At 49.9% G+C, this 15,925-nt stretch overlaps 1 protein-coding gene across 2 annotated transcripts; it reads left to right on the top strand.

Moving 5' to 3' along the window:
- The first annotated feature begins 387 nt into the window (after positions 1 to 387).
- KRT77 (keratin 77) lies at positions 388 to 12,665 on the top strand. 2 transcript variants are annotated; one of them, XM_046012332.1, is made up of 10 exons: positions 388 to 727; positions 758 to 975; positions 6,190 to 6,404; positions 7,521 to 7,581; positions 8,094 to 8,189; positions 9,161 to 9,325; positions 10,838 to 10,963; positions 11,082 to 11,302; positions 11,707 to 11,741; positions 12,343 to 12,665. In XM_046012332.1, exons 1-10 carry the CDS (start codon positions 388 to 390, stop codon positions 12,648 to 12,650), a joined length of 1,785 nt encoding a protein of 594 aa, XP_045868288.1. In that variant the 3' UTR covers positions 12,651 to 12,665. The 2 variants fall into 2 exon arrangements, with proteins under 2 accessions (XP_045868288.1, XP_045868287.1); XM_046012331.1 differs by having other exon boundaries at positions 388 to 975.
- The last annotated feature ends 3,260 nt before the right edge of the window (positions 12,666 to 15,925 follow it).

The following is a 15,925-nucleotide window of genomic DNA, read 5'->3' as shown; positions in this document are numbered from 1 at the left end:
GGTGGCATTTCTCAGGAAGGTATCAGCTAATGATTTGGGGGAAACTGTATAGGAGTTTCCAGCAACTCAGTCCTGAGAGATTATTGCATTCTGATCTCTAAATGGCAAGAGATGAATGATAAATGATCAAGTTGGGGAAGTTTATCTACAGTACAATTTCTGCAACTCATAGGTGTGAGGTTTTAAACAGATGTTGCTGGCAGGCAAACTAAACATAAATATTCCCCTCCCAGGATTCGGAAGGTGCCCAGCCCAGCGAATGCATGTATATATAGGGACTAAGCCAGCTCTCTTGTCAAAGGAGTCATAGCTCCTTTCCTCCTGGGTCTCTGCCTTCTTCCAGCTAGGACTTTTCTTTTGGCTGCTTCTCTGGATGTTCTAGTAACCATGAGCCGCCAATTTAGCTCTCAGTCAGCATTTAGCTCCAGGAGCAGGCGGTTCTATAGCATAGGCTCTTCTGCAGGCTCTGGCGGTGGGAGTCGGGCTGTGGGGTCTGTGTGTCAGGTCCGAGGCAGGTGTGGTGGTGGTGGTGGTGGCGGGTGTGGGAGCCATGCCAGGGGGTTTGGTTCTAGGAGCCTCTACAACCTGGGAGGCAGTAAAAGCATCTCTATTAGCTTAGTGGGAAGAAGTGCCAGTGGTTTCTGCCAGGGTGGGGGTGCAGGAGGGAGATTTGGAGGAGGGGGCAGAAGTTTTGGGGGAGGTGGCTTTGGAGGTGGTGGCTTTGGGGGTAGTGGCTTTGGGGGTGGTGGCTTTGGAGGTGGTGGCTATGGAGGAGGTGGTTTGGGGGGTAGCAATTTTGGGCTTGGGGGCTTTGGTCCTTCCTGTCCCCCAGGGGGCATCCAAGAGGTGACTATTAACCAGAGCCTCCTTCAGCCACTTCACTTGGAGGTGGACCCTGAAATTCAGAGAGTCAAGACCCAGGAAAGGGAGCAGATTATGGTCCTCAACAACAAGTTTGCTTCCTTCATTGACAAGGTGAGTACCTCAAGGGCAGGGGGGTCTCTAGCCCCTGATCAAATAATTGAGAGGGCCTTGTGCCCTGCCACCTCTTACCACCTTGTATTATCTCAGTTTGGTGCTAACAGTCACTTCCAGAAGTACATGTTCTGAGACCTTAAGAAAGCATTTATTTCATCAGGCCTCAATTTGACTTATTGAGGGGATTTGTCTTTTCCTTTTGGCCTGAAAGGAGGTAAGAAGTGTGAAAATGCCCCACAGAAAAAATATATGGTGTAGTGACTTTATTCTCATTCATCATTATTCACTTTCCATCTACCCACTTACTCATCCATCCATCCATCCATCCACACATCCATCCCACAAACATTTACTAAGCATCTACTATATGTCAGATACAGTGTCAGGTGCTACAGAGTGACAAGAACACAGGTCCCGGCCTCAAGGAGCCATGAAAAATGCTCTGAGGGTATTACTGGGGGCTAAAGTGAGTAGCATACTAGGTAGGAGTCTATCACTGTTCCTTGTTTTAGTTTATCCAAGGCCAAGAATGGGCCAGATGGAGCCATCATAGCCCCTTTCTCTAGTTCCTTAATTAAACCTCATATTAGGGCTGGTCCAGACCCAGATTAGCAAGCCGAGGCTGGTAGAGGCCTATGATAAGGACCTTCCTCCAGCATTTCCTTTTGTCCAGAGTTGGAGGCACAGTAGCCCCTGTAGGCTCCCCAGAATTGTCTTTGTTCTTGTGATGTAGTGGGAAGCACCCTGGGGCACAAAGACCCCTGGATGCTCAGTGACTTTCCCTCAGTCCCATAGGAATTCAGTGCTGAGGCCAGAGCTTGACCTGTGGTCTGACTGCAGATCACCCATGGCTAAAGTCAACCACTGGGCTGTGCATTATCGAGTCTCTGATATCTGGGTAGATTCTGGGAAAGGACAGAGTGTGTGAGCTGGGGGAGGAGGGGTAAGAGTATTGAGGCCCAAAGATAGCCAAACGGGAGCTGAGTAGAACAAAGTGCTCTGGCTACTTCTGATCACCTTGGGTGGGAAATTTGGCTGAACATTTTCATACCTCAGGCATGGGCAGGGACTGGGAAGGCTTGACTGGTGTAAGGAAGTGAGAGGTGAAGGAGACATCACTGGAGGTCAAGACTAAGCTAAAGGAGGAGATGAGAGAAGAGAGGACTGAGGGTCAGTAAAATGGTCATGGGCTACTGGCACCTGATCTCCTGGGAGACTGTGGTTCCCACCATTAATATAGGACATTTGTTACATTTTATGACATAGGGCTGTGGGCAAAGGCCAAGTTGTATAGGTGACTGTGGCAAGCTGAATTTCCCTAAGGCTTGTCATAACCATGAAGAAAGAGCCCTCATCCAGGAGGACTAGAGTCCTAGCATAGCTGGAAGGGAGAAGGCTTCTATGCAGTGGATTCTGACTCTACTTTCTCATCTCGTCTTTCTTCTTTCACCCTTAATCTCATATAGTCCATTCTCAGAGTCACACAAGAGCCATCATTTAAAAACATTGTATCATTGTATCACTTCTCTTTTTGAATCCTCAATTGGCTGTTCGTCTCATTTGGAATAAAAGCCAAGATCCTATAAGGCCCTGTGTGATCTAGCCTCCGCCCCACAGCTGCTGCTCACTCCTGGATTGCATTTGTGAGAATTAGGCAACATTGCCACCACTGGGTAGAACATCTCTCAAGCTGCACATTTTAGTGAACAGAGTGAGGGCTGGAATTTATCTCCCCAAGTTACAAGCTCATTGCTTGCAGTGACCCTTCACTCCCTCTGTGCTCCTTTCCTGTTTCTTTCTTGCTTACCAGGACACTATTGAATTCCTGAATCCTCAGGCACCCCATGCCTGCCTCAGGACCTTTGCTCTCCTGCCATTCCCGCTGCTTTGAACTGCTCCTTCCTGAGAGTGGTCTGGCTTGCTCCCTCATCTCCTTCAGGTCTTTTCTCAGATGCCACTATCTTAGTGGAGCCTTTCCTGATTTCCCTTTTGAAGTAGCATCCACACACCAGCATCCTTATCCATCCTTACTTATCCCTGTGTTACTTTTCTCCATTGTCCCTAAGGCCATTTGACACACTGTATATTTCACATGCCTCTGGGTGTAGACTATCCAGGCCAGTTACCACCCTGGCATAGAGGATTCAAACTCAGCTGAACAAGGTCAGGCCGGTATCCCCATGGGAATAGATGGACCCCCCCCCCCAAACACCGCTTCCCTTTCCTTCCAGAGGTCCTTTTTCCTTGCCTTTGGTTCTACAAATCCTTTGTGTCCATTTTTACTCTGAGTGTCCAAGCCAGACACCAGAAGGGCTGACTAGATTTGTCGTTCAACATGTATTTATTGAGCAATTATCATATACCAGCCTATTCTGGGTGTTGGAGATTCAACTATAAACAAAACAGACAAAATCCCTGCTTTCTAGGAGTTTCCAGTCTGTTCAGAGGGACAGCTGTCTACACTTGGAGGCAATTCCAAAGCCCTTAGCATTTCACTAGTCCATGATACTTATGAACTGTCTTCTCTGTGTTGGGCACTGTGTGTCTATGGGTCTGAGCACCTTGTGTCCACAGGAGATCAAAGCCAACATGGGTCTGCCTTCCTGAGGTCCCCCAGCCAAGGAGGGTTATGTTCAAACAGCACTAAGTGATGGCAAATCACACTAGATGCTCCAGGGAAAGGACTGCGGGCTATGAAGGTGAGATACTAGAAGAATGCCACTTTCATTGAGATCAAAAGGGTAAATCCTTAGCCAGGCAAAGAGCTGGGGAGATCTGGGCTGCTGGAGGCAGCAGAAGGTCCCTATGGCTGGAGTGTCATAAACAGGAGGGAGAGGAGCATGACAAGCCAAGAGGGGTATGCTATTTCCAGAATGAAGGTGAGCTCAGCATGATGCTGATGGGACACAGCCCAGGTGTTTCTTGGGGGGTCTGGGAAAAAATCACAATGGCTTTCAGTGATTTTTCTAGCTATTAAATCCTACTAAAATTGCCTGGCACTCTCTACACCCAGTCTCTGCCTTTGCAGTTTCGGTGGCCTGATGAGACCATGGGTTCCTTTGCTGATGTGCTCTGAGTTATCATGTGTGTGCAGGGGGAGAAGGTCCTCTGGCTAACCTGCCCCTCATTTTTTGATGTGGAGATTCCTTGTGGGCCCATGAAATTTTTTTCCTTCAGTTCCCACAATACTGACAGGGCTAAGACCCCATGTCTGTTTGATTTGTCTACCTCCTTGCAATGCTGCTAGAACAAAACTAGGCCAGGTGGCAGGAATTTCCCGGGGAGGCAGTTCAAGCTGAGACAACCTGTGAGATCTGCTTGTCTTAGCTCTTGCTTTAATGAAACTAAAAAAATGAGCCACGGGGAATAGTGTTCACTGTCTCCCAGCCTAGAGTAAGAATCCAAAGGGAGTTAACAAGGGCTGGCCCCTCAGAAGGGTAGTCCTGAGGGCCAGGTGGCATTGTAGGGGAGTGTCTTCAGGGTTCTGGCCTGACCACACAAAGCAGTGGGTTTGTCTTCATACACAACTCCCAGGAGGATTCTGGAGTGTTTGTGTGTGTGTGTGTGTGTGTGTGTGTGTGTGTGTGTGTGTGTGTGTGTCTGCACCCAAGCGAAGTATAGAGGCATCCCTTATCTTCACGTAAGGCATGGGAAGAGAGGCTCCATCTGAAGGCCACCTGTGGGGGTAAGGTAAAGGTTGATTATGATCATGCGGAGCACAATCCATGCACTTGGTCTCCACAGCCAGTCAGCTCTCTGGACCCTGTACCTGACCTCTGTGTCCAGTTTTGGAAGAAGAGGTAGTGAGAATATAGGATGATGTCCACTCCCCATTTTCCGTGTCAGTGAATGTTAATGAGGGGAATCACAACATGAGTATTTCCCAAACACTAGATAATCCTAACGTCCTTACTTTAGGGCATGCATATGCATTATACAGCATTTCTAAGATTATTTATTTATTTATTTGATAGACAGAGATTACAAGTAGGGAGAGAGGCAGGCAGGGAGAGAGGAGGAAGCAGGCTCCCCGCTGAGCAGAGAGCCCGACGCAGGACTCGATCCCAGGGCCCTGAGATCATGACCTGAGCTGAAGGCAGAGGCTTTAACCCACTGAGCCACCCAGGTGCCCCTATACAACATTTCCAAAAAGTGGAAACGGGGCACGTGAGTGGCTCAGTTGTTAAGCATCTGACTTTGGCTCAGGTCACTTTCTCAGGGTCATGGAATTGAGTCCCACTTCAGGCTTCCTGCTTGGTGGGGAGTCCGCTTCCCCACTCCCTTTGTCTCCCTCCGCCCACCCGCCATGCTGTCTCCCAAATGAGTAAATAAAACCTTTTTAAAAAAAATAAAAAGTGGGACCATTTGTTTTTAAAATTCTGAGTTAGCATTTATGTGAGATGACCTTCTGAAACATACAGTGGCAGGAAATGGACATGGTGGACCCTGCAGGATGGGGGCACCCAGGTTGGTTTGGTCAGAAATCAGTATCATATTCTAAGTCAAATTGTTTCTTCTCTCTTATTGTTTCCTCTCCTCAATCACAGACAGCATTTCAGCCACAAAGAGAAATGAGCCTTGGATATTAGTGTTTCAGATGCTCTGCCTCACCATTTCCTTATGCTGGCAGGGAGTGTGGCGTGTGGGAGTGACAGCTCTGTGGTGTACATGGCTGTAGCTGAAGGAAAGAAGGCACTCCACTAGAGGTGGCTGACCATCAAAACCAGAGTTAGCTTAGCTTAGTTCCTTTCCTTTTTTTTTTTTTTTTTTTTTTTAAAGATTTTGTTTATCTATTTGATAGGTAGAGACACAGTGAGAGAGGGAGCACAAGCAGGGGTGAGTGGGAGAGGGAGAAGCAGGCTTCCCACCAAGCAGGGAGCCTGATGCGGGGCTTGATCCCAGGACCCTAGGATCATGATCTGACCCAAAGGCAGCTGCTTAACGACTGAGTCACCCAGGCGCCCCCCGAGTTAGCTTAGTAACTCAGAATTAATTTTAGGCAAGTTGACCTTATAGCCCTTGATCAACCATCAGAAACCACATTGTGTTCCGTGTGTCCTCGTCCCACAGAAAGGGAAGCTCTCTGATCCTAAGGGGGGCCATCTGGATTCTCTGAGGTCAGATATGCTGTCTGGTTGCCAGACTTCCTACCCACGGGGGTGCTTCTTGGATCCACAGCCCAGGGTGAACTTGGAAGTCTCTTGCTCTTAGGTGCGATTCCTGGAGCAGCAGAATCAGGTGCTGCAAACGAAGTGGGAGCTGCTGCAGCAGGTAAACACCTCTACTCGGACCAATAACCTAGAGCCCATCTTGGAGAACTACATCAGTGAGCTGCGGAGGCAGGTGGATTTCCTCAACGCCGAGCAGATGCGCCAGAACAATGAAGTTAGGAACATGCAGGATGTCGTGGAGGACTACAAGAACAAGTGAGACCCCAGGAAGGGTAAATGGGTCAGGAACTGATTCAGGGGCAAGTTGTTCTGCTTTCATGTTACTATATCAGGGGACACCGGGGTCCCCACATACAGCCACCTGGCTCTGTACTGCACAACCACAGAGGGCACCATCTTGCCTATGACAGTTCGGGTAGGATAGCTCTGTTGTACTGGGTGGGAAGGGCAGACTATCCTCAGGGTGCTGGACCCAGATGAGCCAAGTTCCAGTGGGTTTTGCCACTTTCTGACTGCTTGCAACTCTGTCTTTCTAAGCCTTTAGTTTTTACCTTAGTAAAGTAGGGATGATAAGCACCCTCCCTGTTGGGTTGCTGTGACAGGCAGATCTGGGTTCTCAGGCTTCAGTGTGCAGCAGGCTGGTTGAGTAGGCCTGGAAAAGGACCAGAGGGTTTGCATTTCTAGTATGCTTCCACGTGATGCTGGTGGACTAGAGATCACACTTTGAGAACCACCTGTTTAGATGACATTATGCTTGATGAGTTCCTAGACCGTGTCTGCACATACTAAGCACTAGTTTTTATTTGTCAGAATGGTAGGGATGGCAGGACTTTTCTAATGCCATATCAGCTGCTCCTGCACCGTGTAGGCAACTGAATGGCTTTTCCCTCCCCATGTGACAGTGCAGGGTGTTACTCTTGATGTCACCCTGACATGCCAATCAGAGAGTCAAGAGGGTATGGCTCCAAAAGGGCAAGATGAAATTCACACTGAAGGTGTGTGTGTGGGGGGAACAGGGTAGGTGACATTTTTTTCTCTTTAAAACAACTTAGCAAAAGTGGCTATTTATGTTCTCAACTGCAAAAAATGAGTGAGCGCGACGACTTTACAAAGGTAAAACATCAAAAGAAAGAGGGACATTTTGGGGTGGTTCTGTGCGGCTCTGCATTTTCCACTTTGGATTGTTGTCCTCTCTATTGACCTGGAAGGCCCAGAGCTGGTTTCAGCTGCTTGTCTGTGAGAGTGGCAGGGGATAGTGCAAGTCTAGCACTAAAAGTTTGGATATTCCAAAGCCACCTGCTGTGTGGAAAAATCTCAAGGAGCCAAGGTCAGCCTCCACAGCCTATATGTGTCTCTTACTTCCCCCTACAGATACGAGGAAGAGATCAACCGGAGGACCAACACTGAAAATGACTTTGTCGTCCTGAAGAAGGTGAAGGATGGGGGTGATCCCAGGGGGATGGTGGGCCCAGGGGGCTGAGCAGAGTGAGGAACTACTGTGGGATACTATGTGACCAAGTGGTCACCACTGGGGGCAGCTTGTTGAGGGTGTGGCCTGAATGCTGGGCCCCTGCACTGAAGGGGCTAAGTCTGAGAGTGAAGTTGATCTCAATCTTGAGGCTTCCTTGAGTACTTATCTCTCTACAGTCCTGAAGGTAAATTTAAGTCAACTGACACCTGTTGAGTGTCAGTCATGTGCAGACTTGAGACCTGGGGAGGGACCTGAGGCGCTGTATGTGAATGACTGGGATGAAGGGCTTGGTGTCACGTTTCCTTCTGGCCAGGAGAGCCAGAGATTTTGCAGGTCCCTCACCTGAGTGAGGTGAGGAAATTTGCAGTCAAGGAAATAAACTGAGAGAGGTTTTGCCACTTGCCTGGGTCACCCTGTGAGCATCCAGGCAACACCTGGACAATAAAGTCAGACTATTTCTGCTTGCTGATCAGGATGTGGATGCTGCTTACATGAGCAAGGTAGACCTGGAGTCCAAGGTGAATGTCCTCTTTGGAGAGATCAGTTTCCTGAAGTATTTATTTGAGATGGTGAGTTCAGTCCTCATGAGAAACCCTTCTCTTTCCTCACATGTCACAAGGGGCTGTTGGAGGTGGAGGCCTGAAACCCAGCATGACCCACTAGGGACTCCTCTCCCCAATCACCTCAGCTCTGTGGGACTGGAGTCAGCCTTCCAATCCCCAGTGCTCAGATTCTTGGGTGCAGGTGCTGGAGATGGGAGGCAGGGAGGGTCCTGAGGGAGAAGATAGAACAGCCCTTGATTCTACCTAGACATGAGATTAATACCCAGCACATACAGGGAGAAAACCAACCAGAAATCTTCATCAGTGCTGGGAAGCCAATAGGGCTATTGGGGAATTCTGTAGGAGAGGACAGTGTGGATCCTAAAGGGAATGAGGATGAAGCCCGCAGTGGTGAGGGGTAATATACTCCTACCCCTAACCCTACTGTTGCCATGTCTACCTTGGGCCAGATGTCGTGCAAGGAGCTTTGCCATGTCTTGGTCTTCATTCTGCTGATAAGAGAGTTGAGGCACTCAGAGACTCAGTCACTAGTTCAGTTGCTCAGCTAGTCACTAGCTAGTTGGCGGTAGAGCCCAGGCTCAAAAGTGAGGGAACAGCTGCACAAGGAGCCTTTCTACTGCTCTGAGAGCTCATGTATTTCTTAAGGAACAAGTCTGCCTGTCAGAGAGCCCAACCAAAGATGGCAGCCAAGCCAACTAAGGCAGGGAGAGAGGGCACAGGAGAGGCACGGTGGGCAGGGGGTTCCTACAAGGGCTCTAGATTCGTGCTCCTTTCTTCTCCCCAGAGGCTAGGTCTGGGGGCCTTTACCTTTAGTTAAGGCACCTCTTGGAGTGAACAACTATTCAAAGATCTTTCCGCAAGACTCCCATCTGGCCCAGGCTTCTGTTTTCCCCAAAGAGACTTGAGGGAACAGGAGAGGGAAACTGAAGCCCCAGGAGGAAAGTGGAAAGAATCAGCCTGTGTTCCATGCCTGGTAGGAGCTGTCCCAGATGCAAACCCATATCAGCAACACCAATGTCATCTTGTCTATGGACAATAACCGCTTCCTGGACCTGGATAGCATCATCGACGCAGTGAGGACCCAGTATGAGCTAATTGCACAGAAGAGCAAGGATGAGGCTGAGGCGCTGTACCAGACCAAGGTGAGCACTGCTGATTTCCACCCAGACTTGGTACCCCAAACCAGACATAGCCTCAGAATTTCTACCATCTTCCTCTTATTTTGGAAGTTATATATATACACACACATACGTATATGTATCTGTATACATTTTATATATATATATATATATATATAGATAGATAGATAGATAGAGAGAGGCAACTGACCGGCTTCTTCCTCCCCACGTGACAATGCAGGGATACACACACACACATACACACATACATACATATATATACATATATATACACACACACAGTGCAGGGATATATATATATATAATTTCTAATCTCATTTGCTCTTTATGACAAGCCTGCAAGGTAAGGATTTGGCTACCCTTATTTTGAAGATAGTGGAGTATGACCTTCCCTAGTTTCCATAGGGTCTTATGGCAGGTAAGGGGCAGAAGCAGGACTTAAACTTAGGTGTCCTGTCTACAAACCCATTCCCTAAACCACTTTTGATGTTTTTTATTCTTGCTTTTTTCATGATGATATCTTCTAAACTGTAGTTTCGTACTTTTGTCTTTCACTTATTATTTGTGAATGCCATTCTGTTAAATATTATACATCGTTTTAATAGCAGCATGGTGTCCATGGTAAGAATATATCCTCATTTATGGGGTAAATATCTCTGTGGCTAAGTTTTTGGGCACATCTCTGATTACTTCTTTATTATCAGTGAACTCAGACCTTTTTGGAGGGTGAAAACTGTAGTTAAGGATCAAAGGCTGATTCCTTTATTCTGAACTCCTGGCACTTGAGATCTACTTTCTCAACACCAATCCTAGAGGGCCTCTGTCCCATTGCCCTACAGGCAGGCATTCTGAGCACGGTGGATTTTAGCATCAGTCCAGGGAGGTAGATGGTCAACAGGGAAAGCATCAGGATGCAGAGCTTCCCTCGAACCAGCAACTCTCCCCACTCCCTGCCACCTTACCTCCTCCAGAGCGCTGTGGAAGCCTACTGATGGGGCCACATAGATACAGAAATGACGTAGAGAGGAGAATGGGAATAAACAAAGGACATGCTGAGGGCCTCTGAGGAAATAAGGTCATGGCTGCTAGGGAAACCATCCTGGAAAAGGGTAGGAAGGAATGTGGTGTGCTGGCAGAAGGGAAGAGGTCCCGGTGTGGATAAGGGCCAGTAGTAAGTCTTAGATGGGGAAATAAGTAGGTGGAAAAGGGCATCTAGGAGCAGCTTTGTCTAGGGTTTGGGTCTGGCCAGAGACTGGTGAGAAAGAGGGAGGCTTGAACAAGACTCTGCGTGTGTGTGTGTGTGTGTGTGTGTAGGGGGTGTCACAGCTCAGATGAGGGACATTTGGCACAGGAGTGAGTGTGTTATCAGGGGTATCACGGCTCTGGGGATGGGGCATACCTGGGAACTGTCCCAGGAGAGCAGATTCGGGTGGGGCCTGGGAAGGTAGACTCACTCCCTCGTTGAGGGCCTCCTGCAGCACAGCAGGCTGACCATGTTGCTGCCTTTGTTCTCAGTACCAGGAGCTCCAGATCTCCGCGGGAAGACACGGAGATGAGCTGAAGAACAGCAAGATGGAGATCGCTGAGCTCAACCGCACCATCCAGAGGCTACAGGCAGAGATCAGCAACATCAAGAAGCAGGTGAGAAGGATGCTCAGGGTGGGCTGTCCGGACACACCACCTCCCACAGGGCCCTGTCAGATGGGGCTCCTGAAACTCACCTCCCATTCGGTTCTTCTCTGCGACCGTCCCCGGGCAGATTGAGCAGATGCATATGGCCATTTCGGATGCAGAGGAGAGAGGAGAGCAGGCCCTTCAGGATGCCCGGAAGAAGCTTGGGGACTTGGAGGACGCCCTGCAGCAGTCCAAGGAGGAGCTGGCACGGCTACTGCGTGACTATCAGGCACTGCTGGGGGCCAAGCTGTCCCTGGACGTGGAGATTGCCACCTACCGCAAGCTGCTGGAGGGCGAGGAGAGCAGGTGGGCTCTGCTTCTGGGGCCAGCATGCAGGCTGCCCCCATGGGGCAGTGGGACTGACTATTTGGAGAGAAGACAGTCCCTGCTTTCTGGGAAGATTAGTAGCTCGGGCTGAGCAGAAACATTCAAATCAGAAGCAGAAGATATGTCGTTGTCATCAGTCCCCTATACCCCATACCCCTATACAGCCTAAGCGACGCAGCCAGTGCTCAATGGCTTCCAGAAACTGCTTAAAACCCCCTTCTAGCCCTTCACTCCCTGACCCCCTAGCCTGTGCACCCACCTTTCCCTAAAGCTTGGGGATAGTTTTCACTACAGGGGAATGTCTCTGCTCCGGATGTTTCTAGGCTGTCACCTGCCTTCCCCTGGGCTTTGCTGGTCTGGCTGATGTGTGCTTGGTTTTACAGGATGTCCGGGGAGCTGCAGAGCCACGTGAGCATCTGTAAGTCGCAGGGCCCAGGCGGTGGGCTGTTTGGGGCCAGGCGGGTCGGTTCGGAGGGAGGGCCCGGGGTTGGCTGACCAGCAGGGACCACGCTCAGCGTTCTAGTTTCCAGTCCTGCACCGTGAAAAAAAAAAAACCACAGTGAGCCAACAAATTGCAAAGCCTGGAGAAATTCCCTGAACTAAATTGTTACGATTTTAATTCTTAATGTATTTTAAAGTTCACGAGACCTAATAATCAGTAGCAGCTTAGAACTTGTCAGGGTATATGGATAATGAAAGCAGGTCCTGACATGTTTTGTCTTTTTTAAATTACTATTATGATTATGTTCAATTAGTCAACATATAGTACATCATTGATTTTTGATGTAGTGTTCAACCATTCATTAGTTCCCTAAAATACCCAGTGCTTTCTCCTATAAAGAATACTTTGAAAAGGGGAAGCCTTTCATCCGAGGTAACTTTTTGCAAGTCAGATGAGGCCAGCCACTAAGGATGCAGGAGGCAGCCCGAGGGAGGGTGCAGAGAGGTGCAGGGGGAGGGCCAGGCTGGTGCCCTGGCCAGCCCTTCTGACCCACTCCGGGGATGCCCTTTCCCTACAGCTGTGCAGAGCAGCCAGACGACCGTCAGCGGCGGGGGCGGCGGGGGCGGCGGCGGCCGTGGCTCTGGAGGCTACGGTGGCGGCTACGGGGGCTCCGGCGGCGGCGGCTCCCGTGGGGGCGGAGGCAGCTACCGCGGGGGCTCCCGAGGGGGTAGCGGAGGTGGTTACGCGGGTGGCGGTGGCGGCGGGAGCTACGGAGGAAGCAGCCGGAGCAGCAGCAAGTACGCAGGCAGAGGCGGCGGCGGCTCCTCCCGCGTGCAGATCATCCAGACCTCAACCAACACCTCCCACAAGCGGATCCTGGAGTAGAGGGAGGCTCAGACACACCCCAGCCGGCAAGGCGCTCACCTGTCCCCTCCGCCGCGCCCTTCCTGAACCCTTCTCACTTACCTTTCTCTTCTGGGTCTCAGCAGCTTTGCTAACACATTCCACACTAGCGGGGGAAGCAGGTGGATAACCCCAAACTGCAGATCTGGCTTTGGAGGGCGGTGGTTGGCGGTCGGAATCACAGCCAGACCGCTCTCCGCTCAGACTCCACTCAGCTGGCCCTGCTCCTGCCCCTGGGGATACCCAGGGGCCCAGTTTAGCACTGGAGAAATAGAGCCTGTAGACTCTCCACCAAGCGGATGATGGAGAGTTAATGTCAAGGATATCAGGTTTCCTGTACCTGTCCTGCACCTGGGCTGCCCTGTGAACAGTAATCCATCTCTTAGGAGACCTGCAGAATGAGGACTTTGGGCAAGTAGCTTGGCAAGAGGAACCTCTGTGCCACGGACCCATTCCTGTCTGTCGGTCTGTTAGCCTCATACTTTCACATCGATGGAGAGTATGGATTTGCTGTCCTCATCAGACGCCATGAAGTCATATCTGGTCCTGATTCTGCATCTCTGTATTAAGCATTGTTCTCTGGGTTAACAGCCCAAGGTGGGAGTATTTCAGAGGGCATGTGTCCTTGTCCCCTGGGAGGACTAATTACTGGTGAATCGAGGAGTCCGTGGGCAAGCAATGGAGATCTGCTCTGTCCTACCCCTCCTGACAGTTCCATTCTTTGTCAGCCTGGCCCTTCCTGAGTTCTGCTCCATAATGGTCCTCCTGAGAACTGTCCAGGAGGCTGGGCACATGCAGCTCAGCACTGTTGTGTCCAGGTACCAGGCCCTGAGGAGTTGGAGGATCAAGTGTGGGTCTCAGGAGGGTTCCGTCCTGACCAGTCTGCAAGCTGCTGGCCTGGTGTCCTTTCCTGGGGTCCCAAAGTCCCTCTGTTTTCCTCTTCTCTGTGATTGGGCATTTCGTGAGAATTTGACCCTTCCTTTCAGGCCTTCCACAGGTGTTTGCAATGCGCTGGAAGGGACACGAAGGGGAAACTATCAGCCAATTAGCGGGCCTGGAGAGGGGGAGGGGAGGGCGGTGTCGCTTCTGAGATCTGGAGTCACCTTCACTTCCTTGCCGAGTCCTAACGCAGCCTCCAAGTCTGTGATTCTGTTGGGACCTCAGACGGGTTCAGTGGGGGTCCCTTCATCATTTCCTGGTTGAAGGTTGTACCTTGAAGGGCTTGACATTTTTGGTGTTTCTACAATAAAATTTTCTGTGACCTCAAACTACTGTTTAGTCAGAGATAAGTGATTTCTTCTTAAGTTTCTGCAGGCCTCTGCAATTATTCATGTCTGGAAGTTATTATTTTTATTATTTTTTATTAAATGAGTAATACATGATCTTAAAAGACCTTGCAGACATAATCTTACTAGTGCTGAAAGTGGCTGTTCATTCCAAAGTCACTTACACATTTATTCAGCTCCTGCTGTGTGCCAGACAGTGGCCTTAGCCCTGGGAGTGCAGTGTTGACTAAACATGTTTCTGAATCTTCAGGTACTCACAATCCAAACGTTAGGGTATGGGGAAGGGGAAAGTTCAGAAGGAGGAGAAATCAGAGCAATGTGTCCCTGTGGACCTTTTAGTCTGAAGGTGGAAGCGAGGACTGTCCTGTGGACACAGGCAGATACTTCATTGCAGGAGCAGTGGGACCTGCCATAGGTGCCAATGCTGGGGAAGGGAAGTTGGTCCCTGAACTTGGCTCTCCTAGGCTAGAATGTGGAATGGGACTGGGGAACAGAGCAGAAGTAGGTGTGGGCAGGGACTGAGGGAGGAGCCCTTCAGACAGGGGACTAGTGTTATAGAGACTCAAAGGTAAAAGAGAGTGAATGTGTGTGAGTGAGGGACGGTGGCTTTCCAGGAGACATGAGCTCAGAAGATAAGAGACTGAGCCCATTTACCCAGTGGGGGTCCTGGGCAGGGTTTCTGGAATCCATGCCTCTGGGGAAAACACAGATGCAGATATTCAAGAATGGAGCAAATTAAGCTACCACCTTATCCTATGTGATATTTTGAGTCTGTGTAAAGAAGTCACATAAAAGACGTGACCTACTTTCTCCTTCCCTGAAGGAGTACAGATGGCAGTTTGGATATGGGATTCATTCAAATATGGCTGCAGCCCATACTGATAAGACAGTGTGTTCCCACGCATACCCCTACCTGCTCTCTGAGAGGTTTCTCCCCGTCTCACCTTGGCAGCGGCCCTGTGGGGGAACGGGCTGGGAAAGGAGAGATGGGCAGAGGAGCTGTCTAAAAGGAAGGAGAGAGGACTTAGAGAGAAGCCATGCCACATTTGAAGTAAAAAAAAAAAAAAAACAACAACCCGTGGGACAGGGATGGGAAGAAAGAAAACAGCAGTGGGCGTAAACATGATTTGATGTAGAGTATTCAGCCGCCGACAGTGACAGCACATGAACCAACAGCTGTTGGTGGCTGCTGGGGACAGGTTTGGGGACCAGGAAGATTGTAGTGTGCCAAATCCACTTTAGCTCTTCTGTAGTCTGATCCCTCTGAGGACATTACTTAAGAGGAGTCCATTCAGATGCCAGTGGCCATTGTGGTGGCAGTGGCTGACCAAAAACCCGGCAAAGGGGGACGGTGGAAGGCCCTGGATGTCTTTGGGAAGAGATGTGACAGTTAAGTGCAAAGATTTGAAGAGCTTCCCTGCAAAGAGGGGTTGACCCCAGCTGATGACCCAGATGGATAGGTAGGAACCGCAGCAGATTTGGCTCAGGGTAAGAAGCAAATTTTATTGATCCTGAGATGGCAGAGGCACGAGGAGTTGGCACATTTCCAGCAGAGATTGGCTAACTAACTGGCAGGAGGTTGAGGGAGGGACTGAAGGACATGTGGGAAGATGTGTGCAGCAGCCATTCATCCCTGTGCTGCCCTAAGAGTTCATGTGATGGAGCCGGAGAAAAAAGGAATTTCACGCTGGGGGAAATTAAGCTCAGATGCCAAGGAAGGATCAAGTCATGGAGAGGCCCCAGGGCCAAGGATTGTGAAATGAACCCAAGTTTTCTGACACTACCAGACCTGGTCTAGGGTGTGGACCGATGCTCCCTGGGATCATGCATGTGCATAGGATGTGCTTAAGGAATCCAAGCTGGCTCTGGCTAAAAACACAGCAAGGTGGATCAGAGGTCATCTCGCCCACCCTTCTACTTCTGGGCAGTAACTGGGATTGTTCCAAAACACATGGCCCTGCTCTTTCTCTT

This window comes from Meles meles, chromosome 7, assembly GCF_922984935.1.
Source record: "Meles meles chromosome 7, mMelMel3.1 paternal haplotype, whole genome shotgun sequence".
Classification (NCBI taxonomy): Eukaryota; Metazoa; Chordata; class Mammalia; order Carnivora; family Mustelidae; genus Meles; species Meles meles.
The sequence above is the reverse complement of the archived record's forward strand: the minus strand, read 5'-3'. Positions and strand labels throughout refer to the sequence as shown.

Coding starts and splice junctions, on each gene's coding strand:
- KRT77 (XM_046012331.1), top strand. CDS start 388: ATGAGCCGCCAATTTAGCTCTCAGTCAGCATTTAGCTCCAGGAGCAGG. Junction 11,303..11,706: donor CTGGAGGGCGAGGAGAGCAG/GTGGGCTCTGCT, acceptor TTGGTTTTACAG/GATGTCCGGGGAGCTGCAGA. Junction 11,742..12,342: donor GCAGAGCCACGTGAGCATCT/GTAAGTCGCAGG, acceptor CTTTCCCTACAG/CTGTGCAGAGCAGCCAGACG.